The following is a 16,730-nucleotide window of genomic DNA, read 5'->3' as shown; positions in this document are numbered from 1 at the left end:
ACACAGGGACTAGCGCCACATACCATTTCCGCCCTTCCACGTCCACAGATCCTGATCAACTACCATCTCATTATTGCTTTCCTCACTTCGCCATGTGGCGTTTGAAGAGCTCGACAAACCCATTGTGACATCGATCGTTTCACTGTCACCCTGCCCCTCCGCACTCTTCTCATCCCCAACCGACCCTTCTCGAGGTGACTCGTCACACATCAAATCACGACTCGAACTGCGCGCCAACAGCTTCTCACTCTCCCTCTGCCCCTCCTCCTCCCCCTTCTCCTGAATCGTGCTCAACCGCCCATACCCCGGATGTCCCATCCCAGCACTAGGACTTCTATCATCCTTCCTCTGTCGTTTCGAGTCTGAGCTTTGTTCCCTCTGCTGCTGCCCCGTTAAAGCGAGGAACTCAGCCATAGTTTGTTCCCTGTCGTCGTTGTGCGTGATGTTGTCGAGGTAATCGTTATGTTCGGCGATTACTTGTCTTAAATCCTCGATTTCTGATGTTGTTAGACGTTGCTGGCATTCTGCTTCGAAGGAGGCCTTGCGTTTGCGTTTGCGGGCTGCGTGGTCGGAGGTGAGGATGCGGTGGATGAAGGAGAGCATGGTTGAGCTTGTCATGTGAGATGCTGGAGGTGGGTGTTGTGTTGTTGGTTTCTGTCACTGAGAGGGCTAGTCGCGGATTGGTTTTGAAGCTGGTATCCGAATTGTGAGTGATTCGACATGGTGGGCGCACGTAGGTGTCGAGTCTTGGTGACAGTTCTTTGTCTTGGATCACAAACAAAACGTACAGCTCGACTTTGTAGGATCTGCATTGGGTTTCATGTTCTTTGTCTCCCGGCTGAGGCTTAGTTTGTGCTGAGCTGCTGTGGGTGTTAAGAAGCCGGGTTTGGTGGCGGTAAGTTGCGCTTCAGCGACCAAAATTTTCGCTGACTCAGTAATGCAGGCTATGTGTGGGCTAATCGTGCTCGACAGCTCATCTTGAAGCACATTATGCCTATGAAAATGGGTTTGGTGAAGGCTGGCACTCGCGGAACATCGGCGCAGGATCAAGGCGGCTTCTCGTCGGTAATTCTGCGAATGTGAGGTAATAGGTCAAACAATGTGCTGAGTGTTTCATGACATGTACTTGAGTCTGAGTGAAGTCTTACGTTTGCCTCGCGGCAAACTGATAAAGATGGCCGTCCAGAAGAGTATGCTCCGTCGAGGCAGTATCTTCCAAGAAGAGTATTCTGAGAAGTCGCCAATAGTGCAGGTCAAATTGAGTTCAGAAAATGTGCACGACCCTTCAGTTCATTTACAGTTGTCGTCATTCGGCAACTGAGCCTTTCAGAGACGCGCTGTGCCCAAGATTAGATCCTCCGAAGTGCTATACCAACCACAAAAAGCATGGCCTTCCTCAAATTTGTCCGATGTGCGTTCGAGCAGCTGAGGTAGAGATCCGAAGGCAGAAGAGACAGCAGAAAGCTGCAGGCGATTCTTCATCCAACTCGTTCAGTGGCACCTCCACATACACGAAGAATAGTGATCAGACCCTAGACACCAAAGCAACATCACAGGCATCTTCAGTGGCACATACAAGTAACCACTTCCAAAACGACCCGTCGGATGTGAACAACTGGAGCTGGCATGTCCCTCGCCGCTGTTTTACCGATCCTGGTTTTCAGCGTATTGACCCATTTGCGGCAGACCGCTTCAAGCAATTGATCGAAGCTACTGAGCAGAGACGAAGAGAAGCATATGGGCCTGGAGTATGTGATCCAACGAGACAAGGAAGGCATGGTTGGTGGAACGGACAGCAGTGGACGACATCAACAGTACGTTATTCCTTGCCGATCGGACCATGCTGTGCACAGGCGCAGCTAACGAAGTGGTTGAAAGAGCAATCGTCCAAGAAGGACAGAGATCTCGGTCCGCACGATGAGGACCCTTGTTTTTCAGTGCTTTGAAGTTTTGGCCAGAGCTTTATCCTGTGTCTCGTAGGTTGTCCCGTACTGATCGACTTCTGTTTCAACGAGAGGTGAAATGGCTCGGGCGTCGATTTGTTGTTTCCTGAGCTTCATTTATGGCTTCTAAACTCTGCTGCACATGTGCTGCGGAACATGTTGGGCTCAACTTCTATGAATCTCTGCTTTCAACCACCATTCATCAATCCTTCTCTTTCAATCTCTACCTTCAGGTCTTCGTGGTCTTTCAAAGTATCCTTCTTGTCGTCTTCTCCTTCTTCTGCGCAGCCACAATTGTACCAGTCACCAATATCCTTGCAGTCAAATATCTCCTTTCCCTTGCTTACATTGACTTCGTTGTGCACGAAACACGCCCATTGTGCCGCAGCGTTTCTCGATCCCACTTGAGGTGGGTATTTCTTCAAGATTTGCTGGAAATGGCTTGCGCACTCGCCACAAGGGTACAATCGCGCGAAAAGGTGAATATAATCCTTCAGGGCGGCAGACTCTTCGGTTGTAGGGTTTTCTGGAAAGCGAGCCATAGTTGTATGAAACAGTTTCCAGGCTGCTCGACCCAATTCCGCCTTAGCAGTCTCGTTGCCTAACTTGGGGGCGATGGCAGCGCCATGCACATCTGCTGAGGTCGGTGAGGTTGATGAGGCCGTCTCGATCAGAGGTTCAGCAGCCACTACTGTGGAATCAGGCCTTTGATTGTTAAGCTTGAGAGGGTCACTGATTGAGTTCAATCCTCTCATGGGTTGGTTAGTTGCATGATCGCGTGTCCATATGATGAACCAGATGAAGAGGGCGATTGCGGAGAGGACGTAGAAGCCTGGCGGGGGTGCGCGAGGCATGGTTCCAATTTGCACGACTCGACAGTGTTTGCTACTGATGTACCATCGTACTTGTTGCACGAGCTGAGAATACGACCATAGTTGAAATCAGGCAAAGTAGCACGAACGGATCATTCAGAGCCTTATTCTGATTCGTCAGTGCCTGTGGTTATGCTTATTTGCGGTTGTGGCGCCTGTATCCCCCCTGAGCATAAGCGACTCACGCGCTTACTACTCGGCACTATCCCGCATAAAGCAGTTATGCGCATGCTTGCCGAATATCGGCACTTTTGAGGAGGTATGACTACCCATATTCAAATTATATCATCTCATACTCGTTAACACAACAACAGCTTTGTGCAAAAACTTGTACGCGGAATCGAGTTCTAACCTGAATTGTAGATTTGGTGAGTCTTGCATTATTACATACGTAACACATCCAACGTCTGGTCTTTATGGCTTCAATCCTAGCAAAGCAATAAATTCTCACATTCCACATCCACAAGCCAAATCTTCCAGTTGTTGTGTAGCGGTGGGTAAAATTCAAGCTGACAAGGTATTGACATAGCATGTCATACTCGCCCCAGCAACAGCACCCCTGGACGCTGTTACTTTGTACTACCACAAGTCAGACACGACAAACCGCCTAAGGTCCGGTGATACCTTCACTTTTCGACCTGCCAAGACTCTTCTCAGCCAGATCGGGTACCAATTTTACAGAAGACCTATATTCTATCTCAGAGGCAAAAAGCTCAATTCCAAACATGGCTGCCTTTCCACCACCGCCAGTTGATATGGGTAAGCTTACGATGCCATCCTGGCCTTCCATTCTTGCTCATATATTACAGACTGGCCGAATATCGGTTTCAAGGTGTGGCCTGTGAATGGCCATATCCAGTCTACATTTGATGCCACCGCTTCCGAGCCCGCTTGGTCAAAACCAAAGTTTGTTGCTTCACCTCACCTCACCATACATGGAATGGCGCCTGGCCTCAACTATGGCGTACAATGTTACGAGGGCATCAAGGCATTCAGAGCGCCTTCTGGTGATATCACAATCTTCCGGCCAGACCAAAATGCTGTTCGAATGCAGCGCTCCGCCGATTTCATCTGTATCCCACCTGTACCTACAGATATGTTTCTCGACGCGGTGAACCTAGCAGTCGCTGTCAATGCTGAGTTCGTTCCACCAGCCAATTCTGGCCAGGCAATGTATATCCGTCCTCTCCTCTTCTGTAGTTCCGCTCAGCTCGGTCTCAACCCTGGTTCAGAGTATACCTTTGTGGTCTTCGTGATGCCAACAGGTGTCTACCACGGCACCAACGCTGTCGATGCTCTTATTCTCGAAGACTTCGACCGTGCAGCTCCAGAGGGCACAGGAAGTGCCAAGATTGGCGGAAATTATGCCCCAGTACTGCGTCATTCGCAAAAGGCTTACAAAGAAGGCTTTGGTATCACATTACATCTTGACTCAAAGACACGGTCAGAAATAGACGAGTTCTCGACTTCTGGCTTCATCGGCGTTAAGCAGGGAACGGACGGTAAGACGACAGTCGTGGTTCCCGACTCCAAGAACGTGATCAAGTCCGTAACATCCGAGTCAGCATGTCAAATCGCTCAGGACGTCTACGGTTATACTGTCGAGAGACGCAGAATTGCCTACGAAGAATTACCAGAGTTCAGTGAGATAATGGCTGCAGGTACAGCTGCTTCTCTTGTACCAATCAAGAGCATCACCATGAGAAGCAGGAATGACAAGTTTACGTTTGAAAAAGCCTTGCCAAGCGATGGTGGCCCAGGCCCTGTCTGCAAGGAGCTGCTCAAGGTTTTAAAGGGCATTCAGCAGGGTGTAGAGAAGGATCAGTTTGGCTGGAATAAAGTCGTCAAGCAGCCACCAAAAGGCTTTGTCGGCGATACGGAGGTGAATGGCGGCACGCATAATGTTAATGCCATGAATGCATGATGTAGCGATGATAGGAATTGTTAGCAGTATGTCTTGCATATTACATAAGCTTGTCTGAAGTTACGCCCCAGTCTGAGGGAGGAAGTAGGCATCATCCACTGTTGGGAGTGCCTATTGCCGGATGAAGAAGGTGCGACGATGTTCACGTTGTCCAGAACACCGCTCTGGACGCGAAGGCAGCACATACGAGTACTGTAGATCCCTATGCTACAACGCTGAGGGAAGCAGGTTTGGCGTGAGCTTCTCGCCGATACCCCCGAATGAGTCCATCGAAGAAGTGACCAATCTCAGCAAAATGTTACTACAGGCATTCTGCGATGAGCGAATGGTCACTGTCCATCACCCCGCAGTGCCAATGAAAAGGCTGGTGGTAAGAGAGTTCGAGCAATGCCATGTTTCAACAGACGTACAGTCCTTTTGATAGGGTTTTCTGAGCAACTGTTCCAGGTACGAATAACAACTCCAAAGCTATCTTGACGCGGGATATCTGTCGATTGGCCACCTAGTCACAATCAGCTCTGACAATGGTTGTATACGATGTGCGCTAGATTTGTGGGACAAGACTGTCGCTTTTCCGAGAGACGGCGACGGCAAAGACAAGTACGATGACCTCAGAAAGCCACACGTACTACCACAACACAGGTAGTGGTTCCCAGTACCTCAACTCTAGTTCCGGCAATCAGGTAAACTTCAATGGTAGCAACAATCCCACATTTCATTTGGGAGCACAGAGCATTTCTGGAAGCCAATATATCAACATTATCAATCAAGATAAGCCGATTGATAGTCCCTCTAAGCAAGTGCTTAATCGACGCGATATTTCACAACGAGCACAGTGTCGATGTCGAGGAGCTAGCAGCACAGTTAGGAACATGATGGATGCAGCGGAAAGAATCATGTTAGAAGACACCGCGGTAATGGAGGAGTACACGAGATCGCCAGTACATACCAGAAAAGATCTAGGGTTCCATCGTTTCAGTGCCGATAAGACTGAGACATGTACGCTACCATACCTTGGTAAAGCTGCAAGCAACAACAATGTCAAGAACAAAGTAGACAGGATTGAAAGGTTTACGTACAACTACATGGAAGACAAGCACGTCGCCGCGGAACTACAGCAGGTTGCGGTGAAGATTGCAGAGATATATGTTTCTCGATTCGAAGAAAGTGGAAATTGACGACGACGTTCGCTGGAGACCAACAGCTAGTGGACCACCGCTCATTCACGACGACAAAACATGTGCAGGCCGAGAGATCCGCCTCGAGTCCCTTTGAGATTCGCAACCAGATCGCACGCCTCACAACCGTGATCTCGAACCACAAGCAAACCCTGACAAGACAAAACGCAATGCAACAGAGACCAGTTGCAAAAGGTCAAGTCTCTATCTACAACCACTCCGTCGACCGAGATGTTCGAAGATGTTAACACTCCTCTACCTGATCAATAAGTGCTCCTCACTGAAAGACTCAATGTCATCGGTATTGCGTCACGTGGTCACAGATTGGGCAGGAATTCGCATAATGCCGAAGGTATTGGTCACACTAATCACGAATGGGCTCGAAAACCAACAAGGGGCTTTCTGCAGCGATATGAAGCTTAAGTGACGCTTTCCTATAGCTCGGACTGAATTTGAAGCACTGGCTGGTTGCCTTCACTCCGTTGCAAGCGAAGTACTCAAATTTTGCACTTGGTTGCGGAAGTAAAATGATGACCAAGCACAATGGGAAACACCACCTTTGCTAGCATTACCGTTCTGGTTTCTAGGAAGTGATGATCATGGTCTCAGTTGCTAGTAGGGGAAGCAAAACCACGATAAAGATAATCCTTCAGTCTGTCTCATCTTGATGCAACTCGTGAACCTTGCATGCCTTTGAGACTCCGTTTCCAAGTCCTAACTCACTATTAAAACACCACAAATTTGACGTGGCCTTCCTGCTCTTCTTCAATACTTGGTTCATCATCGCTAGGCAGCTCCATGTGAACTTTCCCCTTCCCTTTGCCTTTGATCTTTGCTACCGGACAGTCATCCTCCTTCTGTATTGCGTGGTACTGACCAAGGTCATGCACCAAGCCATCCACGTTGACGTACTTGTGAACCGGTTGGAAATTGCGCAGTGTATAGATACTCAACCTGACAGCTGTGGAATCGCGCATGAAGATCCAGACTCTGACACCACCACCAGCACAATCGACCTGGAGATCATTAACGCCAGATTTAGCGTGGAAGATCACAGTGCCGTCCATCTGTAGTGATCGGAAAGACCTCGAAGATGATGACGAGTCAGAAGATTGTCGTGTGAGAGCTAGGCCTTCTCCCTTGGAGTCAGGCTCGCTCACATCATGTTGTTCGGCCATGAAAATATCCATCAACAAATCACTTTGTCCAACGACTCCCGCCAGCTCGTCCCAAACATCTGGTGTTGATCGGATGTGGCGAATGCGGTTGAAGCAGTCAAGTGGGATGTTGTACAAGATTACTCGACCATCATCGTATGCAGCAACGATGCGTACGCCCCATCGAAGATCGTGACCTGCCCTATAACAGGTCAAAGCACTTGCCTTTTCAGGCGTGTCGCTTGCTGGAGGTACCATGCAGACTTTGCGCATCAGTTTGGTTGGCCCACCAAGAGGAGCATCTGAGCCGAGACATAGGAGACCGCTGGCAGGACATGTAAAGAGTACGTTGACTCCATCAGAGAGTGGAACAGCAAGATAATGATCACAATCAACTGTTCTCAAGATACCTTGTCTCTCGTTGTCTTCCTGTAGTGTTGAGTTGCTTCTGCTTAGAGCACTGGGGAACGGTAAGCTGCCAAAAAACAACCTTGTCATACTTTGCAATCGACCATGACCGGGATATGAAGACCTGAGTTTCCACTTAGTAGGTGCACTCGCACGACGCGCGGGACGACTCTGTAGTGGGTCTGCAGCACTTGAGATCAGGCGAAGTTTCTTTGTGGAGTCAGAACCAGGTCGTTGAGGTAGGAAATACAGATGATCACTTGGAGCTGCAAGTGGAAACCATCTGTTAAGGCTAGTCCCAGTGGTTTTGTCGACCCAATGCAGTTCAATCCCGCCTCGACAGCCAAAAGCAACACATTTTCGCTGCGGACAGATTGCCACACTCCGAGGACTATCGCTGCCAGTGCCGAGGTTAGCATAAACACTAGTGGGACGAGCAATGATCTTAATAGGTCCTAGTGAAGGTTCTGAGACATTGAGCAGTGCCTGAAGGTCTGAGTTGCGTCGATACTCTTGACTGAGCCATGGGGAAGCTGCTTCAGGACTCTCAGTCTGACAAGGAACGAGGCCATATGTGCTCTCCACCACTTCCTCATCGCTGATGATAGAGTGGAACGCAGGTCCATCGGCCCCTCGAGCGGTATCTGATAAGCCTTCCATTGGAACAGGCTTTGCAACGCCAAGAGGTGCAAGACCTTGGATGTGAGTTCTCATACCTAGGTCAAGCGGCTCTCCGACCTGAGTCGATATAGCGTCACCCACCGGTAGGTTGTTAAGATCCCATGACGCTCCGACACGACCATCGAGAAGTGTCGCTATTGAGTTGCGACCAGAGCTCACGTCCATGCTGATAGCAAGAACTCTGCGGCCTGCCACAATACGAACAACGGGACATATGGACGCTTCCGGTGTGCGCAGATTGTAAACGAATATTTCCTCGTCCACAATCACCATCAAATATGATCCACAGGCAGAGATAGTGAATCGTCGTAGTACCAGATCTGTGGACGTGGATGAACATGCTTGGTGTAATAGTCTTGAAAAGTCGACTTCCTCTGTTATGCTGAAACTAGATAGAGTGTGACCACTATCCCGACGTATACTCGACCCTCGCCAATATCCACTGAGTCTACTCTCGGTCGCAAGCCGTTTTGACATGAGCCATTCCTGATCGATGTGCTCCGGGACGGTGTTTCCGAGTTCCAAGTTCGAAGTCTCTAGCTGTGAGCTGCTCTGACGTCGTCTCTGTCGCGCACACTGTAGATCGTGCAGATGAGCAGATTGGTTTCCGGATGCCTTCAGGACTGAAGTAGCAATCTTATGATCCAAGCTCGGCAGGAACCAGACTCTGCAAGTGTGCCTTGCCGAATCAAAATCTACGAGCGCCAAGTAGTTGAGGATCTGGACAACAATCTCTGGCGGCAGGCGCTGTGCCGAGCTAAGAACAGGACGTGGTAGATTGTCGGACCACTGCCGACAGACCAGCCGCATATTCTTGTAGGAGTCAGGATCCAGGAGTTTGGCAATCTGGCACAACACATGATCAGGCAGAGCTGAACCGCTATTCTGTTTGAAATGCAGTCGAGCGAGCGTGTCTCGATGATTAAAGAGCTGAGGTCTATGAAAGAATAGTTCTTGGCACAGTATCTCTTCGTTGTCTTGCTCTTCTTCGTCAGCGGATGTCCACAAGCGATCTAGCGTGTCTCGATGGTGTAGAAAAGCATTCGGTCGTGCCAGCTCTGACATATCGGACCAGCCCGAGTTTCGTCGCTCCTAGTCGTCATCGCTTGGGAATGGATTGGAAAATGAGGTGCTCGCGCGTTGCAGGACAAACTTTGCTGGCGTTACGAACATGGGCGTTGATAAGAAATGCACTTTCGGGTTGCCGTTATTGATCCCTTGTATCGTCTCGGTACTTGGGACCTCATGGATTGAGATCGACGGAGTTACTTCTTCCTCATCTTTATCAGCAGCACCATCGTACCAGGCCCGAGGCTGTTGTATCTGAGCAGGCCTTGGTGGTTGAGGTCTATCGCTGCGAGGTATGTGACTACTCCAGCTTTGACTGAAGCGACTTGGAGTTAAGGTATAGTTGGAACGAGGTTCAGGATCTAGGGAATAGGCAATTGAATTGATCGTGATGTATTCAGGGTCGAAGAAAACGGTCAGAGACATAATGATGCTGACAGTTGTGCTATTGTATGAGTAAGGAACGAACAATTAGCAATGATGTGACTGAAGACCAGTATTAGGACAAACAAAGAAGGGGATAGTGCTAAGCTGAGGAACTCAAGTTGCTGAAGTCTGGGACCTGATACAGGCAAGGACGATGTTCTTCTCTTAAGGCGTCGCTGCCATTTTCAGTCACTTGAAGAACGCAGGTTAGTGAACCTGCAATAGGGTCTCGTTGTAATTGTTTCATCAGCAATTGCATGGTCGCAGCCGTCGTCGAAGTGCTTGATATGTCTGAAATTTTATAGGAGCACTCTACCGTCCACGCTTCATGAAAGGTGCTTTATGCAAAGGTAAAAAAGATGACCCCTCCCCGTTATATAGAGATTGAGTATATCTCAGCAGGCACTCACCAACTTTCCTAAGCACAGGCTATCATTGCTGTACCGTGTCAACAGCAGACCAACGATATCGGCGGTCAGGGACATGTTTCGCATCAATAAGACTTTGGGTCATACCGTAGCATCGGCAACGGATGACAATCAGCTGACACAGCCTATTCTGGTTGCCGACGACACAACTCATCTTGATTGACTCAATGCCGTTCTCAATTCTTTAGTATGACAGCATCGCCTGAGGCTCGACGATAGCGACGTTGTAGCTCCGAAAGCAAGACGACCTGAGACCTGAACGCGATTGCCAGACGCGAGTTCCATACGCGCTATCTTGGACGCCAGGCAAAATTTGATGCCTGAAGTGCTTCAAGCTCGTCCATGAACCTTCGTGGGCGCACGCTGGTGCACAATTAACAGCATTGTTCTTTAACATTGCTGAAGTCGTGTCTACTTGATAGGAGCTGGTCAACTTGTCAACACAAATTCATTCATCCACGGCGTTCCGCCATACAGTCGTTTGGAAAAGAATGGTGTCTCATGGCATTGTACTAACGAAGTGACCAGCGGTCGGGCCAGCCAAGACCGATGCAGGAAAACAAAACAGCCATATACTCTGCAAGGTAGCTTGTGATTTTGTGACGCTGGAAACAATCCAGTATGAATTGTTCGTTTCTGGCTATTGACCACTTGGCTGCGTAGAAGTCTTGCCCAAGTTTTTATCTGGCCAATTCCTGATAAGAGTATTTCTCCTATCCCTCAAGCTCCTAGACTAGCCTTTTGAGCTTCCCTGACCTGTCTTGATTCCTGATGGGTTATCTCTGTCTGCAATATCACTATCGCCCTTGCCCAACGCCTCTCGCTGTTCTTGGTCGCCAGGTAAAGCACCAATACCCTTCTTCTCATCACGGCCCTTGACCTCGTGACCACCACCTCCGTCGTTGTGTCCCGGCGCTGCACCACCACTCAATACTCGGTCGTTCATCTCGTCCATACCTTCCGGCAGAGGAGCGGTCTTGTTTGCACGGTCGACAGGCACTTGGTCAGTGGTCTGCAAGACGGTCGTTAATAGGTGTATAAGGTGCAGCTTGTGGTGCTTTGCTAGATCGCGTGAATCTTCATACCTTGCCTACACCGTGGATGACATCGTGGGTGCTTTGCTCGTTATTGTCTGACATGATTGCTGTGATTCTGATGTCTATTTTTAATTATTCGTACCAGACTGTCTTGCAAGATGTAACAGCTATGTGAACAGCTATTATGGTGGCATCCAGGTGTCCCACCATGGATCCTCTTACCTCATGACAACACGCAAGTCTGCATTACATCATTCCTGCCTGAAATTAGCTTTCGTACCTGGCAATTGCTGCGGGTCGTGCCAGGGGCCCGTTTCAAGAGCCATGAAAGATGCTTATGAGCATAGGAAGAGCACAGTTGTGTGCTCACACGACCTCAACACATTAAAAATGGTGCTTTATAATACTTCTCGTCGTCGACTAATCGAGTGACAGCATTGCGAGGCATAGATTCGAAAGGTAGTGCATTACCACAAGCACAAAACTGTCGCAAGCACATATGCCAAGCACAGCTTGAGAAGACGTTCGTAGCCAGCAAAATCGTGAACATGTTCCCCGGTCGTAGCTGACAGTCTCCTCCAAGCTCAACTTTGACGCTGAATGTGACGGCATCGGAAGCGAGCTAGAAGACTGGCTGTATCTCATCAACTCCTGGTTGCTCCTTTTCAACTCGTATACATCACAGGTTGAGCTCGCCAGCGTACGCCGTCTAAATTGCCCGTGCGATCGTGCTTGATCAACACGCGCAGACACTATGTTTCTAGAGTCGAAGCCACTGCAAAGCAAACCAAACAAACACTTCAACAATAAGGCTACAACGCCAAGATTGTCCGTCCGCACAAGGCTGTCCGCAAAAAGCCCTCCGTCAATTTTCGAAGAAGTGGAGCCAGATCGCACTGAATCGCAGTCCACCTCACTCAGACGTCTTATCTTCTGCGAATCTTGGTTGCGAACGTCGTCGACAACCACAGACATAACTCGAGATGGCAGTCCAGGCAAAAGAGGCTAAGCCTCAGAAGAGCGGCTATATTCGAGGCCCAAATGCTGGTCATGTAAGTCAAACCTAGGATCTGAACCACGAGCACAAACCCGAGGACGAAGATTATGTCGGTCAAAGAATATCACAAGATGGGAAAGAGATAGATGAGATGCGCTCAGAAAATTTCGAACTCTGCCATGGGAGCAATACCGAGAAAGGCTTTTTACACTCGTAACAACAAGAGAACGAAAACATCCACATCCAGCACTTCCCACACCATCCCACAAACCACCACATCTTCCCACCACAATATACTAATCTTCCCCCTCACAGAAAGTAACCCCCCTCGCCCCCCGACCACGCATCTCCCGAACAAAAGGCCACCTATCCAAGCGCACCGCATTCGTCCGCGACATCGTCAAGGAAGTCGCCGGTCTCGCACCATACGAGCGACGAGTCATTGAATTGTTGAGAAACAGCAAGGACAAGAGAGCCAGAAAGTTGGCGAAGAAGCGAGTAAGTCACAAAGTCCATTGAAGCATCAAGCGTTATAAAAGAGATGGGACATTGGCATGATGACAGGGTGATAGAAATGGTGGTTGAGCATAGACTTGTTGGAAAATGATTACTAACTTGCGTCTTTCTAGCTCGGTACCCTTGGCCGTGCTAAGAGGAAGGTCGATGAGCTTCAGGATGTGATTGCCAAGTCACGAACTGCTGCTGCTCATTAAGGATTGTTCGTGGTATTCTCGGATATGGTAAATGTCGCATGCGAACGAGACCATCGAATTTCGAAGGCCGAAAGGATGCAACACAGACGTTCGTGTGCTCCAGAAGGGGTGCGATGGTCCTGAGATAAAGGCGAGATCGAAGTCATGGCTCACAAGCAAGCACCCGACACAAAGAGAAATGTCCTAGCTACTCCAGACAATGTCAATAAGGTTATTGCATATTATGCTCGGAGAGGTGGAAAGGGCATGGAATGCAGTATTGGCGTGCCACACCGTCAAATGATATTATCATATTCACGAACCATAATCAGCCATCGAGCTTCGTTGATCGCCGTCAAGCCCGACTCCATGCCTCACTGACATTAAATTGCAACAAATTGCCTGGAAGTCTATTGTGCCACTCGTATGTGAAGCCTGGTATCCTGAGTAGAGCTTCGGTTCTCCATCCTTTCTTCTGTTCATGTGCTTCCACTTATAGCAAATGCTTCTCTTCCTCCAAAAGTCGTCCTTCTAGCTTGTTATACACACCTGGATTTACAGCATTAAAAACAAACCAGTAACCTCTTTCGTAAGTCATGTCGTTGATAAAGTTGTCATGACTGAATACCATATCGCCTACCGCCCACGGCCAGAATGCATCTGTCAAAGTGAGGTTGAGCAAGGCGATCCGTCCTTGTTTGGTGCCATCGTTCAACAAGCCGAAGAGGACGATCAGGACGTCGAAGGGGAGATCGTAGATGGTTGTTCTTGACCTTTGAGGCTCTGAATCGACCTCGTCCCGATCCAGTCGTCCTCTGTCCTCGTCAGTATTGCTTTGATATTGAACTACTCCGTTATCGTAGTCGTCATTTCTGTTCTCAATCCTGAGGGGTTTGGTACCATCTGTTATTGCTGTCATTATCATGAGCTCGTCCTGCACGTCTTGGTCAAAGCCACGGTCAGGTGTATTACACTACTTCTTGCCCATTCTGAGCCATTTAGGCACTTTGCTCTTCGAACCTGTCTCCTCCTTCTCTTGCTTTTTCGATCCAAGATCGATCTTGGTCCCTGAATCTTCGGATTCAGCAGCCAGTTGGGGTAACTGAGGTGGAACGTACTCCTGAGCTTGCTGACGAACTTCTGGTTTTAGTACCTGCTTGATGCCTCGGGCCTCAACGGACGCCTTCGCTTCATCCCATGCAAAGACTACTAGGACACGACCTTTGAACTGATGATGCATGATTAACTTCTGATCATTCTCAGAGAGTATACCACCACTTTTGTCTCTGACACCAGGTTGACTCAACACAAATGGCTCGGATTTCAGCTTCTCGTTCAGGTGATCTCGCACAACTCTGTAAAGTGTCGCAGCCGTGTCGTCCTGGCCGAATTTGCAGCTGATAGCACTTTGATCAGGAAATCGAACTTTAATCTCGATTGATTCTATCTTCTGCAGTTGTTCGCGCTGCTCTTTCTGCTTAGCTAGAATTTCGGCATCTGTTGGTAGTCTTTTATTCCTCGACTCTTGCAGCAATCGTTCTTGGTGCTTTTGAGCATGCTCCACAGTAGGGACATAGTCGGCTTCATTGTACGAGGTGGTGACTGGTGCGGAGTCTGTTGGAGGGCGATATATGGACACAGGCCGATCAGAGACGGTAGTCGTTGGAGGCACACTTTCCGATGTACTCTCCGTTGCTTGAAGCTGTGGCTCGCCTCCAGTAGTAGGTTGTACGTCCTGCATTTGGTGATCGTCCAACCACTCAGGCTTTACTGGCTCTTTCTTCGCCGCCTCTTCATCCACCTTCATTTGTGCTAAGGCTTCGGCTTGAGTTGGCTGTGGATCCACTTCTTTGAAGTATGCTTGTATCTGTGTCATAGCATCTTCAAGTGGTTCTTCACTGATCTTGTAGCTCAACTTTATTAACACGCTTCCGTTGTTCAGGCCTAGTTGCGCGAGCGTCTTCTGTAGGTCTGTGAATGAAGCCAAATCTCTACCAATAACATGTAATACTGGCTGCTCATAATATAGTCTTCCTGCGCCAGATCCAGTGCTGGGTGCACCTCTTGCAGTCAGGTTTCTCTTTGACCCCGAACCAGCAGCACCAGCTTCGAACTGGCGCAGTACTTGCCATAGTGTGGTCGTGCTAGGAAACTTATCGGTAAGGCGTGCCTGTCCTGCTGTTGCTTCTGATTGTGGTAGCTGCAGCGCAACAGAGACCACACCAGCTGATTTCGATAGTTGAACGGCTTCTAGTTTTGCTCCTGATGTAAGTCCGGACAATCGTATCGACCTCGACAAGTCTAACTGCTTGTTGTTGTGTCTGTCAACCATCAATGCCAGACCACCAGATGAGACGAGGTGAACGTACTTACCTCAGACCATATTGGCTAGCATCTGGTATACCGAGTTTCTGTGATGCCTGCTGTAGGACATCACTAAGGTACATGCCAGGATTCGTCTTGATAATCGCTCGGCGAGCAGTGGAATCTATCACTACCACGTTGGTAGCCATGATGAGGGGGTGAACGATTGTGCGCAGATTCAAGGAAGTAGGAAAGTACAGATCGTTCGGTTTAACGATTTCGGATATTAGAACTTGACTAAATGCAATTAAACAAGATGTATCGCTTGACAAGCATGCCCCTTAGCAAATATGGTTTCGAGAAGACTCTCTCTCGAGAAGGCGTCCGGGGAATGAGTCGATGTCATAGGCGGGCAGTTGCCTCATCCTAACCAGGCAGTTGCGGCGAACGAAACGCGTTCCTACCAGCAGCCTTGCACCTGCTCAGTCAAGCATCAACTTGAGAACGTGTAGCCAGTATATTCACGACAACTCAATTACAGACTGAAGCGCAGTGCTTCTTACTTGGTACCGAGCGTCAGGCCCTCAATTGTCCGTTGCCAGCATAACATCTATTAACTACGCAAAATGGTAAGCTTATGCTTCACCGAGCATATCTACACTTTCTATGAATGAACCTGCTAACGAGATATGAAGGGCTCTCCTTTCGATATCAGTATGTCTCAGCACCTCCACCCAGACTCTTGAAGGAAACAGGACACCTTCGCCCAGACCAACATTGAGCCATGCTAACAACCCACCCCCAGACGGCGGCGCCTGCGTAGCCATGGTAGGCAAAGACTGCGTCGCAATAGCCTGCGACCTACGCCTCGGCCTCCAATCCCTCACCATCTCAAACAATTTTCCCAAGATCTTCAACTTCGCTCCCTCACTATTCCTCGGTCTGACCGGCCTAGCCACAGACGTACAAACAGTCAGTGACACCATGCGATACAAAGTAAACATGTACAGGTTAAGAGAAGAGAGAAATATCAGTCCACAGACGCTGGCGAATTTGGTCAGCTCTTCACTCTACGAACGACGATTTGGTCCTTGGTTTGTGAGTCCGGTGTTGGCAGGGATCAATGAGACGACAGGGAAACCGTATATTTGCGGCTTTGACAGTATTGGCTGCATTGACTTTGCGAAGGATTTCATAGTGGCGGGAACTGCTTCGGATCAGCTGTTTGGAACTTGTGAAGGGCTGTGGGAACCTGATTTGGTAAGTGCAGGGAAACGGGATGTGGTTGGGAGGAATTATACTGACACGTACTTTTAGGGTCCTGATGAGCTGTTCGAGACGATCTCACAGGCATTACTCAATGCTGTTGATCGTGATGCTTTGTCCGGATGGGGTGCGCACGTCTATATTGTAGAAAAGGATAAGGTGACCAAGAGGTTACTGAAGGGCAGGCAAGATTAGAACATGCCAGACATCAAATTACAAGCACTTCAGGAATCTATCAAGCATGCATGCAGCGGCGTCTGGCGTATTAAAATCTGGGTTGAAGACGGCGATGCTCGGGGCCTTCAGCTTATGCCTGCCTACAAAATGGTAGTGGTTATGCCCCAGAGTC

The 16,730-nt window shown here is 49.0% G+C and overlaps 9 protein-coding genes across 9 annotated transcripts; 3 read left to right on the top strand and 6 right to left on the bottom strand.

Moving 5' to 3' along the window:
- Positions 1-9: 9 nt before the first annotated feature.
- On the bottom strand, positions 10-603 carry LTR64_005723 (uncharacterized protein; the record flags this gene model as incomplete). The annotated part of the gene is made up of 1 exon (XM_064900061.1): positions 10-603. One exon carries the CDS (start codon positions 601-603, stop codon positions 10-12), a length of 594 nt encoding a protein of 197 aa, XP_064753373.1.
- Positions 604-2,131: 1,528 nt separating this feature from the next.
- LTR64_005722 (uncharacterized protein) lies at positions 2,132-2,797 on the bottom strand (the record flags this gene model as incomplete). Its single annotated transcript, XM_064900060.1, has 1 exon — positions 2,132-2,797. The coding sequence occupies one exon, from the start codon at positions 2,795-2,797 to the stop codon at positions 2,132-2,134; it is 666 nt and encodes a 221-aa protein (XP_064753372.1).
- A 743-nt stretch (positions 2,798-3,540) lies between these two features.
- Positions 3,541-4,739, top strand: LTR64_005721 (uncharacterized protein; the record flags this gene model as incomplete). Its single annotated transcript, XM_064900059.1, has 2 exons — positions 3,541-3,574; positions 3,625-4,739. The coding sequence occupies 2 exons, from the start codon at positions 3,541-3,543 to the stop codon at positions 4,737-4,739; spliced, it is 1,149 nt and encodes a 382-aa protein (XP_064753371.1).
- A 1,903-nt stretch (positions 4,740-6,642) lies between these two features.
- LTR64_005720 (uncharacterized protein) lies at positions 6,643-9,228 on the bottom strand (the record flags this gene model as incomplete). The annotated part of the gene is made up of 1 exon (XM_064900058.1): positions 6,643-9,228. One exon carries the CDS (start codon positions 9,226-9,228, stop codon positions 6,643-6,645), a length of 2,586 nt encoding a protein of 861 aa, XP_064753370.1.
- A 1,590-nt stretch (positions 9,229-10,818) lies between these two features.
- LTR64_005719 (uncharacterized protein) lies at positions 10,819-11,224 on the bottom strand (the record flags this gene model as incomplete). The annotated part of the gene is made up of 2 exons (XM_064900057.1): positions 10,819-11,097; positions 11,171-11,224. 2 exons carry the CDS (start codon positions 11,222-11,224, stop codon positions 10,819-10,821), a joined length of 333 nt encoding a protein of 110 aa, XP_064753369.1.
- Positions 11,225-12,105: 881 nt separating this feature from the next.
- On the top strand, positions 12,106-12,832 carry rpl36 (ribosomal protein L36; the record flags this gene model as incomplete). Its single annotated transcript, XM_064900056.1, has 3 exons — positions 12,106-12,174; positions 12,435-12,617; positions 12,749-12,832. 3 exons carry the CDS (start codon positions 12,106-12,108, stop codon positions 12,830-12,832), a joined length of 336 nt encoding a protein of 111 aa, XP_064753368.1.
- Positions 12,833-13,304: 472 nt separating this feature from the next.
- Positions 13,305-13,730, bottom strand: LTR64_005717 (uncharacterized protein; the record flags this gene model as incomplete). Its single annotated transcript, XM_064900055.1, has 1 exon — positions 13,305-13,730. One exon carries the CDS (start codon positions 13,728-13,730, stop codon positions 13,305-13,307), a length of 426 nt encoding a protein of 141 aa, XP_064753367.1.
- A 54-nt stretch (positions 13,731-13,784) lies between these two features.
- LTR64_005716 (uncharacterized protein) lies at positions 13,785-15,324 on the bottom strand (the record flags this gene model as incomplete). Its single annotated transcript, XM_064900054.1, has 2 exons — positions 13,785-15,132; positions 15,185-15,324. 2 exons carry the CDS (start codon positions 15,322-15,324, stop codon positions 13,785-13,787), a joined length of 1,488 nt encoding a protein of 495 aa, XP_064753366.1.
- Positions 15,325-15,741: 417 nt separating this feature from the next.
- On the top strand, positions 15,742-16,576 carry PUP3 (proteasome core particle subunit beta 3; the record flags this gene model as incomplete). Its single annotated transcript, XM_064900053.1, has 4 exons — positions 15,742-15,744; positions 15,811-15,829; positions 15,921-16,375; positions 16,433-16,576. 4 exons carry the CDS (start codon positions 15,742-15,744, stop codon positions 16,574-16,576), a joined length of 621 nt encoding a protein of 206 aa, XP_064753365.1.
- Positions 16,577-16,730: the final 154 nt, after the last annotated feature.

This window comes from Lithohypha guttulata (genome assembly GCF_036872675.1).
Source record: "Lithohypha guttulata strain CCFEE 5908 chromosome Unknown scaffold_4, whole genome shotgun sequence".
NCBI classification, from domain to species: Eukaryota; Fungi; Ascomycota; class Eurotiomycetes; order Chaetothyriales; family Trichomeriaceae; genus Lithohypha; species Lithohypha guttulata.
This window is presented reverse-complemented; position numbering and strand designations above follow the sequence as displayed.